Source organism: Lygodium microphyllum, chromosome 22 (genome assembly GCF_053477565.2).
Source record: "Lygodium microphyllum isolate KBCC chromosome 22, Lygodium_microphyllum_v1.1.10, whole genome shotgun sequence".
Classification (NCBI taxonomy): Eukaryota; Viridiplantae; Streptophyta; class Polypodiopsida; order Schizaeales; family Lygodiaceae; genus Lygodium; species Lygodium microphyllum.
In genome coordinates this window covers 18,029,732-18,050,635 of record NC_141156.1, presented here as the reverse complement: position 1 = coordinate 18,050,635, position 20,904 = coordinate 18,029,732, and the positions used below count along the sequence as shown (strand labels likewise).

The 20,904-nt window shown below is 46.9% G+C and overlaps 1 protein-coding gene across 7 annotated transcripts in view; it reads right to left on the bottom strand.

Annotated features, from left to right (window-relative positions):
* LOC148016928 (UBQ, helicase-c and DEAD-like helicase domain-containing protein) overlaps positions 1–20,904 on the bottom strand; it is a 263,742-nt gene that overhangs the window by 135,502 nt on the left and 107,336 nt on the right. For all 7 annotated transcript variants that reach the window (XR_015687890.1, XR_015687891.1, XM_087663100.1 and 4 more), the window contains 2 exons: positions 12,135–12,229; positions 11,982–12,049 (listed from right to left, as the gene is read on the bottom strand). Coding sequence is in view for 5 of the 7 variants with exons in the window: in XM_087663100.1 (XP_087519226.1) it covers positions 11,982–12,049; positions 12,135–12,229 (163 nt within the window). In the remaining 2 variants the exon portion in view is untranslated. The remainder of the gene's footprint in view (positions 1–11,981; positions 12,050–12,134; positions 12,230–20,904) is intronic.

Sequence of the window (20,904 nt, the reverse complement as noted above, 5' to 3'; positions counted from 1 at the left end):
GAGTCCTGGACATTCTCGCAAAAAACGTCAAATCCAAGCAAGCTATGCCTCGTACTTGATTTTGTTTTGAATTCACATGAAAATAGCCACATGGAATGTGCGAGGGATTTGTTCTCGCCACAAGCAATATGCCATGTGGACTGTATTGCATGAGAATCAATGGGATGTCCTATGTGCTGTTGAGCACAAGAGTCGCGGAGAAGCTGAAAAAGTTGTGGATTGCCATGGCTTTCATTTGTTCTATGCAGGGACACAGGCCATGCATTATTCGGGTGTGCTCATGATTGTACATGAAAAATATCAGCCTGTTCTTATTAAAAATGATGTACATGGCTGCTTTCTAGTGATTTAAATTTTATTCGAAGGGGAGATCTTATGGTTACTTGGCCTCTATGCTCCGAATAGCACAAGAGTCGCGGAGAAGCTGGAAAAGTTGTGGATTGCCTGGTTACTTGGCCTCTATGTTCCGAATGACCCTTTATCTCACTGGGAGCTTTGGCAGACTTTGCAGACTTCCTTGTCACTTGGCAGACGGGGCTTCTTGGTGGGGGATTTCAATATGTGTATTGATTCTTTCCAGTCCACATCAGAGCATTCGGTAATGGACGCGCCGAGAAGTCGTATGTGGCATGAGTTGGCTCTTGCCGTTCTTAAGCAAGATCTCTGGTCTTAGCTACACCCGTCTTCTACAGGGTTTGCTTTCCATTCTGCCCAGTATGCACAACATGGTCGCGGTTGGACCGCATATACATCATGCAGAATGATGACTTCCTTCCTGAGATGCTCGAAATGAAAGTGTTGCAGCAATATGCCTTGTCAGACCATTTCCCTCTGTAGCTTGAGCTGCTTGCACAACCCATTGCACCTTTTAAGTAATTTCTGGAGAGACTCCCTTTGCATTTCAACTCGTCTTACTTGAAGCATGCAATCTTTCAAGGCTATATGCAGCAATTGATTGATAGATTCTTATTGGACTTCTCCTCTCAGGGTACTGCTTTGTTTGAACGATTGCTCTCTAATGTGCAGCGGGTTGCTCGGCAGTATGGGATCCATCATGTCTCTCTTTGTCGGCGGCGTCGACAAGCAGCGGAGGACTTGCTAGCTTTGGTTTGTTCTCTGCTGGTGGACACTCTAGATGATGCATTTCTGCTAGCACTGGCAATGTGGGTGGCTGATCTCATTAAAGAGTTTTAGTTGAAATCGTATCAACAGGCCAAATTGCAACATCTGACGGAGACTTTGCAAGATAGTGTGTGTGAGACTCATAAGTTCTTTCGAGCTCTCCATGCCTCTCCTACTCGAGAGAATATGACCAAACTCCAGGATGCAGAAGGCCACCTGGTCCTTGATTCGCAGACTATTGTGCATATGTGTAAGAATTATTTCCTCAGCCTTCTTGGTTCTACTTCTCCACCTTCAGCCCAAACTACTCAGGCCCGTTCGGTTTTTTATGACCTGGTCCGCAATCAGGTTCCGCAAGACATGCAAGCTACTATGGAGTCAGATATTTGTGAGGCGGAGGTTATGGATATTTTGTTACACTTGCCCAAGGATAAAAGTCCGGGCTGGGATGGTCTCACCAATGAGTTCTTTGAGGCTTTTGCTACCCAACTGGCGAAACCATTGAAGGCTTTGTTTCAACAGGTGTGGAAAATGGGGATCATGCTTTCCTCATGGAAAGAAGGACTTGTTAAACTGCTTCCAAAGGTTCCTTCACCGTCTACATTGAAACATTGGCGCCCAATTTCTTTAATGGGTTCTATGTATAAAATCTTTTCCAAAGTAATGGCAAATCGGCTCCATAAGCATCTCCCTGCCATTGTGCACCCTCTCCAATATGGTTTCATTAAGGGCCGAAACATTCTGCACAATGTATTAAATGCACAACTGGCGATTGATTATACAAGGCATTCTAATCAAGAGATTGTACTAATTCAATTGGACCTGGAAAAGGCTTTTGACAATCTGGGCTGGTCTTTCGTTGCTGAACTTATGTCTGCTATGGGCTTTGGTGCTCGGATGTCTCGTCTAATCTACACCACCAGTGTTGCGGCGTCTTCACGAGTCATGCTGAATGGAGGTGTTACTGAGCCATTTCTCCTTGCCTGCTCTGTCAGATAGGGGTGCCCTATGAGCCCTCTCTTCTTTGCCCTTGCGACTCAGCCAGTTCTTTCGATGTTATCTCATATGGCAGCTTCTACTCAGTTGGCTGGATTGTCGCTTCCTTCTGGACAGCACTTCATTAGTCAATCCTTGGCTGATGACAGCTTTATGATTTTGCGTGCGGACAAGGATAATATTCGAAAAGCATTGGATGTTTAGGCTCTCTTTGGTCAGGCGTCCGTCTTCGCATCAATGCGTTGAAATCAGCCATTCTCAGCTGCACGGAGTCGGATTTGCAGTCCTTGGACTGGCAGGGTATGGTTGTTCCTCGTGGCTCCATTGTCAGGCATCTTGGGTACGCTTTGGGTGTTGATGTTTCCCCAAAGCAGCTTCTGCAGTGGATTTCTCAAAAACTGGCGGCTAAGTTTCTGTATTGGAAGTCTTAGGCCTGGGCCTTCCATGTTCGCCTCAAAGTAGCCCAGACAATTATGTTGCCAATGCTCACATATTTCTTGCCATTGCTGCCCTGGACTACTACGACTCTGAATGCTCTTACTCAGTCTATTCGTTTCATGCTATGGAAGAAAGATTCCTTGCATGCAAGTATTTCCTGGATTTCTTGGTCGCATGCGTGCACCCCCAAACGCATGGGTGGAGGGGCTATTTTAGATGCCCAAACTCACATGCTGGCACTCTGTTGGTCTCTTTTCCGCGCCATGTGCTCGGATCATCATCCGTGGGTCGTTATAGCCCATTATTTCCTTGAGGATCATAGGCTTCTGCATGGCAATACCCAAATCCAGAGTTCTTAGTGGCATGTTCTTAATGCTGATTCGCAGTTCTCTAGTTCTTCTTCATTGCTGCTTACCCATTTGGTATGTTCCTGGAAACTGGTCCTCCGGAAGGCTCAGTGGCATCCAGCGGAGGATCGCTTAGCTACTAATTCTTTTCAATTGGAATTGCTAGCAGTGTCGCGGTTACTTTCATGGGAAGGTAAACACGAGCTTAGACCACAATTCAACCGGATGGCACGTTTGGGCTTAACTTCAATCGCGGATGCCACCCTTGACAGTTGCAATGTGCTAATATCGTTTCGTACAGCTAGGAGGCTTTTCAGGATCCCTCGTGGATATAGGCATTTATGGGAACAGCTTTTGATGGTGCTCCAGAGCAGACAACCCTTTCCTGCCCTTGCTTCGGATCATCCGTGGCAGGATTGGGACTTCGCAGGCCGGCTGAATTTAAGCAAAGCTTCCGCTAACCAGGTGTATCATCTTCTGATTAAAGATCATCAATGGCTGGTTACTAAAGCGAATACTCTATGGGGATTGCGTAAATCCCGGTCATGGTGGAGGGCAACTGTGATGGAGGGCTAGTTGAACAAGACACCCTTCAAATATAAGGACTTTCTTTGGAGGGTGATGATTGGTGGTCTTCCGCTTGCTTCAGCTCTTTCCAAGCAACGAATCTCCAACGGCAACTGTTTCTTTTGCACCACTAGTGTGGAATCCGCCCGGCACCAATTTATTTCTTGCCCTATCGCTAAGAAAGTCTGGTTATTCTTGTCAGCCGTTTGGTGAGCACTGGTTGATTTCTCGCTACGCCCCTTTGATTGGGTTTTTGGGCAACCCAAATACCCCACTCCGGCACAGCCACATATGAAGCTCGTGTATCACTTTCTTCGATATTGGGGCTGTTGGCATAACTGGACCATTCGGAATGCTTTTCTTTTTGATTCCGCCTACAATGTTCAGCAGCATATTGCTAGGCTTAAGGGCCTCTTGTATTGGCAGCTAGATCTTCTCCAGCATTCCGACATGCTCTCCAGGGAGGACTTACGTCCTTGGCATATGGCAATTTCCTCCGCGTCTTTGCCATGACTTTGTAACTCTTAGTATTGGAACCTCTTCACATGATGGCTTAGTGTCATCATGTATCTTGTAATCAAGTAATCTTGTATTTTTTTTCATAATTAATACAATTACCTTTTACAAAAAAAAAAAGAGAGATGAAATGACATGAGATGCTTTATTAACGTCTACAAGAGGCCAAAATGACCTGTGAAACCAACAGTTACCAAACAAACCACCAAAGGTTTTGGTAAAAGATTTATGAATTTTGTTATGGTTTTGTTTGGCATTGCTAAGGCTAAAGTAGCTACCGATGGTACATTCACTAATTAGTGTACTCTCAGAAGGTATATTAGGCCAAGCTATCCTCTGGCCTAGTTTTATTAGCAATGTGTACTAATGCTTTGGGTTGGGTGGTGCAAAGTGAGCTGTGAACAAAGGTAAAATCAATAGGATTAAGCTACTTGATGATTCTCAAATGGTGCTGAATTTATTTATTGATATATTGTGAAAAATGATGGGACATCAACTAGAAATGTTTGGAACTGCTTGAATACCTTATGTGTGGCCTTTGGCTCTAGGATAAATCATAACAAAACATGTATGAGGAGTCTAATCAAGCTTCCACCCCCTTTCTTGGTTGATCGATCAAGGCTATAAAATCACCACCACCACCACAACAACAACAGTCAACAACCCAAACCACCACCACCACCAATAACAACCACGCACCCAAAAAAAAAAAGTGCTTGTTTTTTGGTACGAATTCATATGGTACGGTACGGTACAAACCGTATAGTACGTACGAGTGCAACTATGATTGCATTTTGTTGATTGATGAGGGTCAGCCTCTGACATTTAAAGAGACGCAGTCATGTGAAAACAAGAGAAAGTGGGAGCTTGCTATGCAGGAAGGATGAAGTCTCTATATGCAAATAACACATGGGAGCTTGTACCTTTGCCCAAGGATAGGAAAGCTATTCCTAATAAATGGGTTTACAAAGTGAAACGTACTGATGGGAAGGCCAAGTACAAGGCACAGCTAGTTGCTAAGGGCTATACATAGAAGGAAGGCATAGACTTTCAGGAGGTCTTTTCACCAGTAGTGAAGATGACTACGCTTCGTGTTTTGTTTGCTCTCACTGTATTCTTGGATTTAGAGTTGGATCGTATGGATGTAAAGATTGCTTTTCTTCATGGTGACTTGGATGAAGAGCTATACATGAAGCAGCCAGAAGGATTTTCTATTCCATGAAAAGAGCATTTGGTTTGTAAGCTGAAACGCAGCTTATATGGGCTGAAACAAGCCCCTAGACAATGGTACAAAAAATTTGATACCTTTATGCTCAGCCATGGATTTAAACGCAGTCATGCAGCTCACTGCTTATACACTAAAAAGGCTGATGTTGGAAGCCTTATTGTGCTGGTTTTATATGTGGATGGCATGCTGATTGCAGGACAACATAAGAGTACTTTGAATGCTCTTAAAAGGCAGCTGAGTTCAGCCTTCTCCATGAAAGATTTGGGGGCAGCTGAACACATTTTGGGCATGCGCATTAAAAGAGACAAAGGGCAGTGTTTGTTGTTTCTCACAGGACAAGTACATCAGCAAAGTACTTGACAGGTTTAATATGGCTGATGCTCAGCCTCTTGGTGTGCCGTTACTGTCACATACAAAGCTTAGCAAAGCTAATTGCCCTAAGGATGATGCAACTGCTAGTGCCATGAAGGGTATACCTTATGCATCAGCTTGTGGATCTTTGATGTATGCCATGGTTGCAACTCGCCCTGACATTGCGCATGCACTGGGAGTTGTTAGTAGATTTATGTCTAACCCTGGCAAGCCACACTGGGAAGCAATGAAATGTATCTTCAAATACTTGAAAGGTACACAAGAAAAGTGTATATGCTATGGAAAGGGTACACTAGAGTTGCAGGGATTTTGTGATTCGGACATGGCAAGAGATCTTGACACTAGGAAATCTACCATTGGGTATGTTTTTACTTTGGCTGGTGGGGCTATCTCTTGGTGTTCAAGATTGCAAAAAAATTGTGGCACTGAGTACTACAGAAGCTGAATATATTTCAGCACAACAGAAGCTTTTAAGGAAGCTACTTGGCTTGGCCGTCTGGTCAAGGATTTTGGCCTTTCATCACGTACTCCAGTGCTTGGTTGTGATAGCTAGAGTACAGTATGTCTGGCTAAGAAGACCATGTTCCATGCACATACCAAACACATGGATGTTCGGTACCACTTCATTTGATGGGTCTTGGATGATTGTCTTGTCACACTAAGGTTAAAACCCAAGACAACCCTGCAGATTTTCTCACTAAGTGTTTTGCAAAGGCTCAACATGAGCATTGCATTTGTTTAGTAGAAGTTGGTTAGCTTAAAGGTACCACTTCGGGCATTTAAGTGGGAGTTTGTTGGGTGTAAAGTCCCTTCGTCTCCGTGTATATAGTCATACGGTGTGAACACACCCTTATCGTACCCTAACATATAAATACTTTCTTTCATTCTTTGTGTACCATCACAATCTGGTACACCTATCTCTGCGTTCACTCTCTCTAACTCTCAACTCTGTTGCTCGCGCCTCTATCTCGCACTCCATTGTGCACTCTCTCCCCTTCAGAGCCATGTGGACAAGGAGTGTCATACCTAGGCCCAAGGTCTTCCGCCTAGAAAACCATAGCAGATTGTTGCAACTGCCTCCACTCCAGCTCGCTAGTCTAGTAGGGCTACGCCTGCCGCTACTACGCCACCTACTCCATCCGCACGGACATATGGCACATGGACAGCCTCAGCAACCTGTCTCCTTCACTATTCCTGAAACATTGTCCGATTGGTCTGCTAGTGACTCACCTATTGCACTTTACGTATCCATTCCTAGAACATACATTGCACTTTCTAGGATCACTTTTCCACCTTGCCATACATGATGGTGGCCATACACTCGGCCTTTCTCTCTTTAGACTTCCACTGCATACTTACATACTCATTGTGTTGCAGTTCGCTTTGCTTTCTTTTATTTTATTTTTGGTTTAATTTTTTGGAGCATCTCACTACTCATATTTGTGCTTACAGATTTTAATCTCTTTTGCAAGGTTTTGTATTTCAGTGTAGAGCTAGCATGCAGACTTGTACTAGTCCTTTCTAAGTTGGAGATAGGAGATACACACCATTCCTTTTCTAGTTTCATCCACTTGGAGTTTTTCTCTTCTACCAACATGGAGGCTTCCCCTCTTGCAGGTGATTATGCAACATCTCTCTTGATGCTCTCATGGCGGTGACTTCTATCCTTGCTCTTCAAGTAGGGATGCTTCATCATTTTCATCCATATGGTTCTCGGTACCACATGAAGACCGACATCCTCAGGCTCCTCTTCCTTCTTTGGCATTGACATCCTTATTGAGAGGGGGTTTCTACTCTTCTTGGTATTCTACAGGTTTCAGCACTTGTCTTCAACATCAGCATTTCCCCCCTTGTTGTGCCTTTCCCTATGCATTGCATGATTTCATCATCTTTATACTAGGGCGCTTGGGCAAGTGAATAATTTTCCCACGAGGGACACTGTCCAAGTGGCACCTATTGTATGAGCATTCTTTCAACATGTAGCACACTAAGCATCCCATTGTGCAGAGCACCACTAGACGAATCCTAAGCTATTCCCACTGGCAGATTACACCACCATTATCCTTCACATGATACTTCATCACCTTTCCCTCGTCATCGATATCCTCTAGTGGTTGGGTAAGCTTGTACTATTTTGTGACGTGTTGGGTGTACCATCTCTACTCCCGTCTTCTCGGTCAGCGTTACTTAATTAGCCGTCATCCCTCGAATTAACTTTCCACAAAAAAAAAAACCACAAAAAAAAGATCAATGTGGTTCCATCCACATTTGTAGGGCTTGGTAGGCCACTAGGCAACCGACGAGTATCCTTTGTCTAATGCCCTGTCCTCTCAGGGGTGACTACTTGGACTCCTTTGGTAAGATAACCATTGACTCTGTAGTCTTGGTAGGCCACTGGGCAGCCGATGTGCACCCTTTGTTCAATGCCTTGGCTACTTTGGAATAAGACGCCTTGGGGTAAACATTGCAAGTCTCCCCTTTTAGGCTTAGTTTTGGGCCTAAGAGGGGGCACTAAGCTAAAACACGCTTTTTTAAACAGCCCCAAAACACACTTAACTAATGAAAAACACAAATTTGGTGCGAGGTTTGAGAGAGTTTCAATGATCCCCCCAAACCCTAATTTTTTGGGACACCCTTCAACATCTATAAATAGATAGGCTGCCCACCATTTAGCCCTAATCCTTTTGTGCAGGTTTCTCACTCTACCGTGCAAATTTCAACCATCAGCTACCTATTATCTGCTATCGAGCCATCACTGACTGCAACCCATCCCTATCCAACCCTAGGCGGCCTCTCTGCAAGCCAGTGCTGTAGTACCTGCGTTTTTACTCTCCAGCAGGCCATCTACATCAACAAATACCTCTCCAGTTGTCGCCTCAATTCCCTGATACTCTGGTGATCAACGTTTGGTGTTTCCCACACTTAGATCCTCCGACTGGCGGTCACACCACTTGGGATCCGTCTCCGGTAGGCATCACTCTCCGACACTGCATTGCTTTGCCCTTAGGCATTCTATACACTCTTACATTCATTTATAGCATTCATTTACTTCAAAGTTTCTTCTCTCTGTGTTTGTCTCTATGTTTCAGTTTTGAGTTTGTGTGTTTTGCATTTTGTGTTTTGTGTTTAGGATTTGAGTTTTGCTTCTCTATCTGCATCTTTGTGTTTCAATCTTGGTCGTACATGCTGTGTTTTCTCAGTGCAAACCCTAGCATATCTTCATATGCAAGAGATTGAGAAGATTAGGATGAGAGAGCCTTCTTATGGACTTGAAACTCCAGCACCTTCTTCCACCTAGCGTCTGATATGGTCTAGCATTCTAGCCCCACTAGAATGTCGTTCATACAACCATTGTATTTATGATGTACTGAGTTGTTTTCTACAAGGATCTTTATATTTTCAATTTTACCTCAGGGGGATTTTCTCCAAGGTGTCATTGATGTAAATTTTTCTTTTCTCTAAAAAGAAGAGATGCCATGGATCTATTATACCCATTATTTTGGTCTCATAGGTCATCTTGACCTCTACCAAACATTAAAATGACATTTTTCTAACTATCTTTCTTTCTTTATCTCTTCCTCATGTTTTCAACTATTTTTGGCAACACTCAACCTCTTCATGCATCTTGCTTGCTTAAGTTTTGCATGCGTCTATACCTATTGGATTTCAGCCATGACCACATTTCTTGCAGGTAGTCCCTCTTCACTATTTGCCCTCCTTAACATGAGCTAGGTGTTGAGAAACCCTTCACCCATAGTTTGCATTTTTGCGTTTCTGCGTTTTGCATTTAGGATTTGCAGCTCCAAAAAGGGACGCCACCCTAGACTGACTTTGCCTATTTATAGGCCACTCTCTCAATCATTCCACAAGGCTGATTCAGTCAATCCGTCACCTCTTCTCTCCAACCTCTCCACTACCCTTACACCCCTTCATGAGGACATTGCGGTTCATGGTTCGTGGCTATCTTCATCATCTTCCTTGTGCTACGGCACCCTTGTTCCCTTGTATCACATATACTCCATGATTCAAGTCTTCATTATTCCATTCATCAGAGTTTCTTCTCTCTTCTCTTCTCTTCTCCATGTTTGCCGAGTTCACTCCATGTTCCTCCTTGCAAACCCTAGCATCTCGGTGGTACACCATCTTCTAACATGGTATCAGAGCTAGATCTACTCAAACAATGACAAAGGTCCTCCACTCCAGTGACAGCAAAGACCGGTGGCGGCAGGCATCCACTTCTCTTCTTCTTCCACTGCATCAAAATCTCATTTTTGTAGGTTTCAAGTGTTTTCAGCTTGCTGCCCACACCTCTTTCGAGGAGGATATCGCAATCTCAGCTGTCCCTTGCTATCATCTACAGTCCGGCACCTGTTTTCAGCCTTCCACCCGCAGTTTGCAGCTGTTTACAACAGAGCAACTGTTGCTGATCACTCTCATTCAGAAAGTAATCTCGTTTTTGCAGATTTCAAGTTTTTCAGCTTGCTGCCCACACCCCGTTTGCAAAGGACATCTCAGCTGAAGCTATCCATTCCTGTCTACATCAATTGGCACCTAATTTCCAGCCCTCCTCATGCAGTTTGGAGCTGATCCCACTCAGGCGACTACTGTTCCTGCACAGACCTGCTGCCGTACAGCCTGCCACGTCATCACAGCCCTGCGTTTACTTCTTGCAAGTTGTTCTACCTGTGTTTTGACTTTCTCTCCCCTACACACTGTCCTACCTGCGTTTTTAGTCTTTCTTTCTCCTCTCTACCGTCTACGTCAGATCCAGCTTCTCACTACTCTCCAGCTCATTACCCCTACATTGATCCTTGAGATACACGAGTTAGAGGTTCAGTATTCATTCATTGCATAGTGTGTTTGCTGCATGAGTATTGTATATTCAAAAGTTATATCACTTTAGTTATTTTTGTGTTCATTGTCTCTGAGTTACCCTAACCCTAACTGAGTTCTTTTATCAATCTGTGCTTTGTCGTACGATTATTATGCGTGTTTCCGTGTCAAAGTATTTCTTTACTACAGGTTACCTTTCAGGGGAAATCTTGGATCTTAGGGATCGTCTACATCTTCTTCCTCCTCTTCTTCTTGCCTTGGTCACTTGGTTAGCATGGAGCCAACTCCCGAGATCGAGTACGGGCATATCCTTATGGTTCTTGGCACCCCACAAAGTCCAACATTCCTCCTATGCATTGCATATTTTCATCCTCTTTGTACTAGGGCGCTTGGGTAAGTGGACAATTTCCCTACAAGGGACACTGTCCAAGTGACACCTACTGTATGAGCATTCTTCAGCATGTAGCATTGCCTCTGAGAGGGGGTGTTGAGAAACCCTTCACCCTTCACCCGCAGTTGTGTTTTTGCATTTCTGCATTTTGCGTTCAGGGTTTGCAACTCCAAAAAGGGGTGCCACACTAGATTGACTATGCCTATTTATAGGCCACTCTCTCATTCATTCCACACACCTAATTCGGTCACAGTCCGTCACCTCTTCTCTCCAACCTCTCCACTTCCCTCACACCCCTTCAGAAGGACATTGCGGTTCGTGGTTCGTTGGCTATCTTCATCATCTTCCTTGTGCTACGCCACCCTTGTTCCCTTGTATTACATTCACTCCATGATTCAGGTCTTCATTATTCCATTCATCAGAGTTTCTTCTCTCTTCTCTTCTCCATGTTTCCTGAGTTCACTCCGTGTTCCTCCCCGCAAACCCTACTGTCTCACTGGAACATAGTCTTTTGACACTAGGCACACATTTCTTTATATGCTTCAGCCTTCAAATATAGGAAATTTTTTTACATTTCATTATTGATGTCAGTCTTCCATCACATCACCTCATTTTCTACTTCTGGTCTCAACATCAATGCTACAGCTGCTGTAATGGCAGCTTGCATGTTGCCCAGATCTGTATCTTTTTGCTGGCTTAAGTGCTTCATATTCGCATCCTGCACCTTCATATGTCGAACATTATACTGTTCAGATTTATCACCTCTTGTGCAGACCTCTTGTGAGATGGAATACTGCCTGTCCTTGGGATATACAAGAGAAAAAAGGAAGGGAAAATACAGAATTATACATATAACTTTCGCATGCTGGCCAGACAACCTCTTGCACATTTGAATATTATTTAATTTGACAACCTTTACAACACGGGAGGGAAAAGGAGGGGTGGTGTGGAGGAGCTAAGGACAGGGAGGGAAACACATCAAGGCGAGATAAAGGGAAGGTCCACAGCTACCTTAACATTGTCCTAGTTTCAAATTCAAAAGACAACTAAAAACATGTAAGTCATAACACTTCAACTAATTATCCATCAAATCATTGCAATGTAAGCTTACTATGTAATTGCATAGAAATAAACAGCTAACAATGATACAAGTAGGGAAGAAATTGCCTACCATAGCATGCTCACGAGGATTGGCTACGGTTGCGCTGCTGACAATGAAAGTAGGTTCAGCTCCATACACTGTGAAGAAACTGTATATTAACATTTGAATGTATGATATTCTGCAACTTGGATAACAAAATGAAGCAAGTAACTTCATACATACAGTGATGGCATAAGCGACGCAAACGCCTCAGGATGACAGCTGTATGGCAACCAAAGGCTCCTCTATAAGCATGTGCTTCATCAACTACCACATACCTAAACAAAAAGATTTTCATGTTGTGAATGCCTTTTTAAGTTATCTCAATACTTTGTGCTTGGTGTGTGTTAAAGTGTTTTTTATACACCATCCCTTTTGCATTTGTGTTGATCAAGATTTTAGGTATTTTGTAGACCTCTAAAATAACCCTCTTTTCTGCTCCCTTTTCAACCATGTCATCTTCCTCCCTTCCTCTCTCCATCCCTCTCCCCTCCCTCACTGTCTTTAATTGTTAGCTGGCGGCCATTACCACACATCCTGTAGGAGTACCATCAAAGATGATATGGAGGAGCTTCATACTTTATGAGTCAGTGGGTGGCAGCCAAAGGAATGGCCCCCATGTAGGATGCAGCAATGCTAGACATGGTCCACCAGGGCTGCCCCTTCTCTTCGACACTCTTTTGACTGAACACTGATGAGATTAGTGATTCCATTGAGAGGATAAGTTTGTGTCCAGGACTCTCAATCCCAGTTTTGCTATATGTTGATGACATGTTCTGATTTCAGATTCTCCTGAGGGATTGCAGCAATTTGATGTCACTATCTCTTGATCCCAATTTGCCAGGAGGAGAGTTGTAGATGCTAAACTAACAATAAGGACCAGTGGCCCTCCTGCCCTAGACAGAGTGCGTCCAAATTCAATTCCAATAGTAAGGATAAAGGCATGGCCATTGACAATCTTATTTTGTCTCAGCCTTAATGTATGGGCAGGGAGTTGACCTTCACAATGGATGAAAGAAGATGAAGAGACTACTAATTATGATCATAGCCAAGATGATATGCAAACAAACTATTAGTATCACGTGGGATCGTATAAACGGAGCTAGCCAATAGCCCCATGGTGGTTGAGACTCTCTTCAAGGTGGTCATGCACCTCCAAAGTGACTAAGATATTCATGGGACTCCCATGCATTCTCCCTCACCATAGTTAGCTGCAAGAATTGCAGATAACAAAGGTGAAAGGAAGATGCAAGGGACCAGAAGAAAGCTTGAAGCATGAAGGCTGTGAATTGAGGGCTAGAGACGGAGGCAATTATTTTACTAGTTTACTAGTTTAAGACAGGAAACACATTACAAACTTATGATACTACGTAAATGAACATCCAGCAAATTTGCCCCAATGGTGTTTCTGTTTCCGGACCCAGAACTGGAAATTCATACAACATATTACCATATGTTGATGAGTGAAATCATAAGCAGCACACATTGCTGTAAGAGGAATAAGCACAAGATGAAGGCCACAAAGCAACAAGAAAAAGATGCAAGAGAGACAGCATGGACACAGAGGAGGATTGTCACACCTGCCTGCTACGCCATCCCTGCCAGCATTTCCTGATAGCTCTCCCATCCTGGTTGCTGGGCTTTCCTACCTTCAGCCACCCATCCCATGCCTTCATCCCTCCTGAATCCAGCGCGACAGTTCTAGCTACCTCTTCTTTCCTAGCCTCTTGCTCAACAGCCTCTAACCCCTTTTTCCCCTGCCTGTCTGCCCACCCAGTGATCAGTTCATACCTGCCTGCCCAGCCATCTCCCACCACCCATGGTTGCCCTCATACATAGTACCGACCTGTCTGTTCCGTACAATCCATACTGTACAGCACCGTACGGATTCATACCATAAAACTGGCCACTTTTGACCACCCAGCTAACGCATTCCCACATGCCCAGCCCCTTGAATTCCAGCCAGCTCTCTTTGACTGTTTGACCCTTCTTGGATCCCTCTCTTCTCCCACACTCTTCTCTCATCTATGAAAGGTGCTCCTCTCCTCCATGCTTCCACAAATCAGCAAGCATTCTCATCTCCCTCTCCTAAGCATCACTTCGACCTTGGTAGTGAAGGTCTCACTCTCTCCTCTTCCCCCAACTCCCTCCCTCTTCAAGCATCAATTTTCTTCCCCCAACTCCCTCCCTCTTCAAGCATCAATCTATCAAGCTTCTCCCACCCCCTCTCTCTCATTCCTCTTTCCAATTTCCCCAAACCCTCTCCCTCTCTCTCAAGTCAAGCCACTCACTCTCCCTCTCCCCCAAGTCTCTATCTCTCACTCTCCCTCTCCCTCTCCTCTCCATTAGTATCATGACACCTTACAACACTGCCATAGATCATGTCATGTGGATGAGGAGTGTCGTTCCAAGGCCCAAAGGTCTTCCTCCTAAGAAACTTTAGTAGATGAAACCAACCTTCCTTCTTCAATAGGGTGGTAGATAACCTGATTTAACACTAATTATAGCAAGCATAAAATTCACATAAACGGAAATGCACACTTTACCACTTTAATATTGGATAATGGATAGCCTATTGGTCCCAAAATTGGTGCCCCTTGCGGTATTTCTTTAACTCTTATTGCAAATGGATGGAGTATACATGGTCCCTTGGTACAATGGCTTTACTATGGAGGCATTTGCACTCCACAATAGGTTTCTTCGGCACCTGGTCACCCTTCATTTCCCCGGCCTGGCAATAGAGTATTGCCAGTTGGTGGAAAACTTTGGACGGCTCTTCGGCACTGTCCATCCTGCGTCTTTTGCGGATGCAATGACAACAGCAAGAGTCCTAAAGGTACGGGTGGCAATGAAAGAGGTCAAGAATATCCCACAGCTCCTAGAGATTGAGGCGGGCGAGAACTCCTTTAGGTAGCAGGTCATTCTGACTAGGCAACCACAGCAATGCCTACGATGCCACAACTTTGGGCATCAGGCAACAGTTTGTACGTGTTTTGGAGCCAAGGCGGCTCAGCCAATAGGCCCGCAGGTGGACGCTGACAGCTTCACAGGGGTCCAGAGATGACAGAGAGGGAGACGGTGCGGGGGGAGGGGGGGCACGGGAGGGCGCTCCTCAGACCCAGCCTCGGCAGCAGGGAGCAAGTGGGCAAGCGACGCCTCCTCGGCAGAGCACTCCACAGCCTCCCCCTACCCATCCCACCCAGTAGGACCGCAGCCCCCTACATCCACCACCTGCACCACAGACTACCTCGCCTAAGGTCCCACAGCCCCCACACCCACAACCCATGTCCCCCCTCCCCACTGACCCTAGCTCACAGCCCCCCCTTTTCAACGCCACCAGCACCCCCCACACCCACCATGCACCTCCATCCATCGCACTAGCCCTCGATCCTCTTGCCCCCCACCACCTCCCCTACCGAGCACTCCCCTTCATCCGCACTCGGTTCAAGTGATCCCCCCCAGACCCACCCCCCCTCCTCTCATAGGAGGTAATGAGCCACACACGCCTACATCCTCCTCGTACCAGCAATCTTTCCCCTCCCATATAGCCACCAGCTCATCCGCCCCTACCGCCCATCACACTTTCCCGAGACGAGCATAATTGTTGCCACAAGAGTTCTTCCGCAGTGGCCCATGGTTCTACCTGAGAGTTGTGGAGCACAGAGAGTTTCCACTACCTCTAGAGGTGGGGATCTTTGTGGTTCGTAAGTCAAGGAGGGGCAAGGTCCATCTACTAGCACCACCGGATGGACCAAACTACGTCTTTTTTCTTCAATCCTCTCACTCAGGGGAGTGGACGACTACACAAATAGAGGAGTTGAAAAGTCAGGTGGTAGACCACATCTCCCAGTGGATGGGAGAAGGACTAGCACTGTTTGCACAGCAGTGGCCTGGTTGCATGATGGACATTAACTGGTGGGCTGGTGCCGAGGTCCCACACTTGAGCATTATCTTTCAGGCCCCTCCACGATGGAGAGCTCCGAGGGATGTGATCAAGTGGCCCCTTGCACAAGCGGCCCATTCCTACCAATGTACAGAGTCACAACTCTCAGCATGGTTGATAGATGCATTGATAGTACCACCTGGAGCATCTATCACCCCTATGGTCCGACCGAGGGCCACCATGGGGGACTGGAGCTCACCGTCCAGACCAGCGGCAAAGCATACTTGCATGCCTCATAGTTTCTCCTCCTCGTCAACAACCTCCACACCGAACAGATGCCTATTCGGCCAGTCACAAGTTCCCCCATGAGCTTACACCTTGCATCCTGGGATGTGAATAGTCTCCACTACAATGGGGCACATGGTTCCAAGAAGTTAATTGTTCGGTAGGAGCTGCAACCTACCCTTGCTGGATGGATCAACATCTTCCTTCTACAGGAGCACAAGCTCACCCCCACCCAGGCCCAACGGGTAGGAAAGGTACTTCCGGGCAACTCGCACACTTACTGGGAGCATGCTATAGGTGCCCACGGTAAGAGTAGAGGCATATGCACCACTATTGGCCCGAGTCTCACCGCACGTGTACGAGACCACGAGACGATAGTGGCAGGGAGGGTTCTATGGATCAGATTGGATATTGGGGGCTCGTGCCTTGGAGTCCTCAATGTCTATACCCCTATGGAGGTTAGGGCACGTAGCAAGTTCTGGGTGGAGATCGCAAATGGACTCCCAGAGATGGACTCTTGGAACGTTGGAGGAGACTTCAACAACCTGGAGGCTTTGGAGGACCAGCAGGGCAGAGGCAGAAACTACCAGGGCATGGTAGGGGAGGAGCAAGAGGCATGGGAGGTCAATCTACTGGCAATAGGAGCAAGCACGCGATGCCTAGAGAGACCCTACCTTCCACAGGAGGGAGAGGTCGTTGGACTTCTCTTGGGGATACAAGTGGCTAGGTAGAGTCCTGCTAGAGCGGTTGGACAGGTTTTATGTGGGAGAGTGGGGAAGCTCTCATGGAGGCCAGATTGAGCAGTTAGCAGGCACCACACTGCCCGGTTCTCCTGACACTTGATCCGCCAGCATCCGCCCTAGACACACGATCCTATCGGATCCCTGACTCAATCTATAGGAGGGAGGAGGTGACGAGACAAATAGAGCATATTTGGACCAGAGAGTGGGACAAGAGGAACCGGATAGCAGAGAAGGTTGCAGAGGTCCTAGCCGAGTTGACAGAGTCTGCCAAGAGGTAGCCACACAGGCCAGGCAGCAGAGCTGGGAGGAGGAGAGAGTACTCCGGCGGGAACGTGCAACCACACAAAGATTATTATAGGAGGCACCAGGGGTCCCACCCTCCACGCAAAGGAGGTGCGCGTGCAAGCAGCCATTACTGGCCTAGAGGACAAGCACTCGAAATTCTCTTTCCGAACCTCAACAACCTTCTGGGTGCGGAAGGGGGACACAATGTGCAAGGAGTTCTTCCAGATACACCAGCCTCACACCACAGGAGAGCAGATACGCAGCCTTTGGGATCAGTATGGGAGGACTCGTTCTAGCCCAAACAAGGTGATGGAGATTGCCAACATCTATTACACATGCCTTTTCCAGCAAGAGATAGCTTCAGTTAGAGGACATAGATGTAGACAGCAAGTATGAGATCACATCCCATCCCTCGTCACAAAGGAGATGGGACACTCCCTCCTATGAAAGGAATCATTTCCTTAGACAAAGATAAATCAACTCAACTCTTATGGAATATTCAAAGAGATTGTTTGGATTGATATTTTGGGAAAGGAATGTTTTCCTAGCTATTGATGATAAGCTGATTGTTTGATTGTGTATATATGCAAAGTCCTTGTGCCCTAATAGGCAAAAATTTAGTTATGCACTAGATCTCCCTCAAGGTTAGTGGAAGGGACCCTTCACTAAGGGGATGTTTGACCATGCTAGAGGTTAGGACCAACCCCAAATGCAAGAGGTCTCTTTGTAGGGAACCCTTACACATGAGGAGATGAGGGTGCCATAAGACGCCCCCCAAGGTTAATGGAAGGGCCCCTTCACTAAGGGGATTTTTGACTATGCTAGAGGCTAGGACCAACCCCAAATGCAAGAGGTCTCTTTGTAGGGAACCCTTAAACAAGAGGAGATGAGAGTGCCACAGGGGGCTCTAGCTAGTAAATCCCTTATGCTCCTATGAGCTATCCAACCCCTACGCCCCTTCATACAGAAGGAACTAGAGGAGGCTTTCCATACACAGGATGGGCAGAAATGCTGGAGGAAGGATGGCCTCTCTAAGGCCTTCTTCACTCCCTACTACTGGGAAGTGGTGAAGGACCCCCTACTGATGGCCTTCCAAGAAATTTTCACTTCAAACAAATGCCAAGGAATCTTCCCGCAAGCCTTATCAGTCTTCTCCCCAAAGGGAGAGACCTGTTGGAGCTTTCCCAATGGAGACCGATCACCTTATTGTCAGTGGCCTATAAGGCACTGGCAAAGATGATTGGTGGGCGACTACGTCCCGTGCTTCCAGACATCATCCATGACACACAGACAGGCTTTGTCTAGGATAGGAGCATCCTAGACAATGTATTTACCTTCTTTGAGGCGACACAGTGGGCTCAACACAATGGACAAAGATTGGTTGTACTACTCTTGGATTTTGAGAAAGCTTATGGCAGGGTGGACTGTAATTTCCTAGAGGGCACCATGGTGAGATTGGGTCTCCCCCAGGCTTGGATTCCCGGGGTTGCCGCACTTTACAGATCGGTCACCAGCAGAGTTTTCATAGGTGGTAGGTGAGGGGAGGAGTTTCGGCTAGAGAGATCGGTCCAGCAGGGCTGCCCCTTGGCCCAGTACCTATTCCTACTCTTTGTAGAGGCGATGTCTCACTTCCTCAGGTCCCATGTGAGTGGATTACGCGGCCTCCGACTTCTCGTGAGAGAGGAGACTGAGTTGCTAGACTCAGAGTATGTAGATGATACAGCACTCTACATAGAGGACCATGATTTGATGCTAGAGAGAGTGAGGCTAGCTCTTGAGGTGTTCTGTTCTGCAGCGGGAGCGAAAATCAATTGGCAAAAGTCAGTTGGTTTCCTCATAGATCCGAACTCTAGCACGGAGTGGGGCGTCCACCTAGGATTTAGACAGGTGAGCAAAGAGCAGACCATTCGGTACCTAGGATTCCAGGTGGCACTCGACATCACTCTTGCCCAGCAGTTTCTTCCTGTTGTTGATTCTATTCAGAGGAAACTGACCTACTAGAGCACGGCTCGCCTCTCACTAGCCAGCGCAGCCCTAATGGTTGACCAGGTCCTCCTAGCGATGGCCTCATACATCGCCTCATGTTGGTGCATCTCCTCATCTTGCATAGTGCAGCTTCGCCGCCTAGTGCGGAACATTCTTTGGTCACTGTCAGATGGCTCCAGGGATTCCAGGGCCAAGGTGACGTGGGAGACCATCATATGGCATCGGTCAGAGGGAGAGCTTGCGATCATAGACCCAAAGTATCAGAGTATGGCCCTGTTGGGCAAGCTAGTTGTCTGCTGCCTCACACCAGGCGGGCAGACCTAGAAGGTCTTATTGCAGGAGGGCCTTCAGGACTGTACACCAAGGCTTGGCGGTGAGTGGAGGCCGTCCCTGAGATGGATCTTCACATCAGCCTAGATCAACTTCCCGAGATCACCTTTCCTATGCAGCTTACTCCGTGTGTGGTAGGGCCTCCATACAGCCCTAATCTAGAGCCCCCCAAGCTGCCAAGAGGAGATAGATCGTCAGCCGGTGATCTGGAATCCCCAGGTCAAAGATCGGAAAGGGGAATAGATCAGCAAGTGCCCCCATATCCAGTGGGCTGGTGGGGAGGCCGGCCCGGCTCGTACTATCAGGACATGGCGGGAGGTATACAGGATGGCGGGCGAGGAGGTTCTCAGCCAGTATCAAGCTGCCAGAGAGGAGTGGAGTTGAGGAGAAGGGAGATAGACGCAGCAATACATCTGGAGTAGCTTACTCCTTCAATACGAGACCCGATAGAGCCCGGGGAGGTATGGATAGCTAGGTTCTCATCAGCAGGCATCCCCCTATAGGTGGCAAGTAGAGTGGGCAGCGCCTCGCTAGGGATTTTGTTCGCCGTTCAGGAGGGGGCACGTCTGGTCCTTGACAGAGGGCAGCAGGATGAGGGGATAGCCGCCCTTTCGTGGAGGAGGATCCGGGTGGTAGGCCTTCAAGGGAAGACATGGCAACTGGACCCCTATGTTTTCTAGCAGGAGCTCAAGGAGTGGCGCCTTTGGATCTAGGAGGGTAGACCACTTAATGAGCTGGAGTGGGATCCAGGAGAGTGGCTATGGCCGGCCACTGCGGTCACCAAGAAGCCACCTAGGTTCCTAGAGTACACTGCCAAGATTCGCAAACATGTACTGAAGCAGGAGGATCTAGATTGGGCACCGTCACGTAGCAGGCACTGGGTGGAGCACAGCATCATGAAGCCTTTCCGACGGACCTTTTGGCACAGCCTATGGGATAGCTGGAGACCAAGGAGGGTATCGTATTTCTTATGGCTGGTGGCACATGGAGGCTTGGCAGTGGGAAGTTGGCTTGCCCAGATGAGAAGGAGTGAGGTTGTAATCCCTGCACATAGCAATCTCTCGAAACCAAAAAGCATTGCCTTTAGTCATGTGAGGAGGCGTAGCTCGTGTGGAGAGAAGCATGCCACATCCTTCGCAATATAGCACCCAACCTTGGATATATCTCATAGGGAGCTTTCTGTTGGCAGGCAGTCAACCAGGGCCGTCACCTTCTGTATGAGGCCGGGATACAGGACACGATATTTAGTATCGAGGCAAGGTCGTGCGCAGTGGTTAGTTTGGAAGCTCTACCCATCCGCCAAGTACTAGAGCCCGCAGCAAACCACTTGGAGGTATGGGAGATCATAGGGAGTCTTACTACATGGCATATCTGGAAGGAGCGGTGTCATGAGGCTTTTAGCGGAGAGAGACTTTCAATACAGGCGACCTTAGCAGAGCTC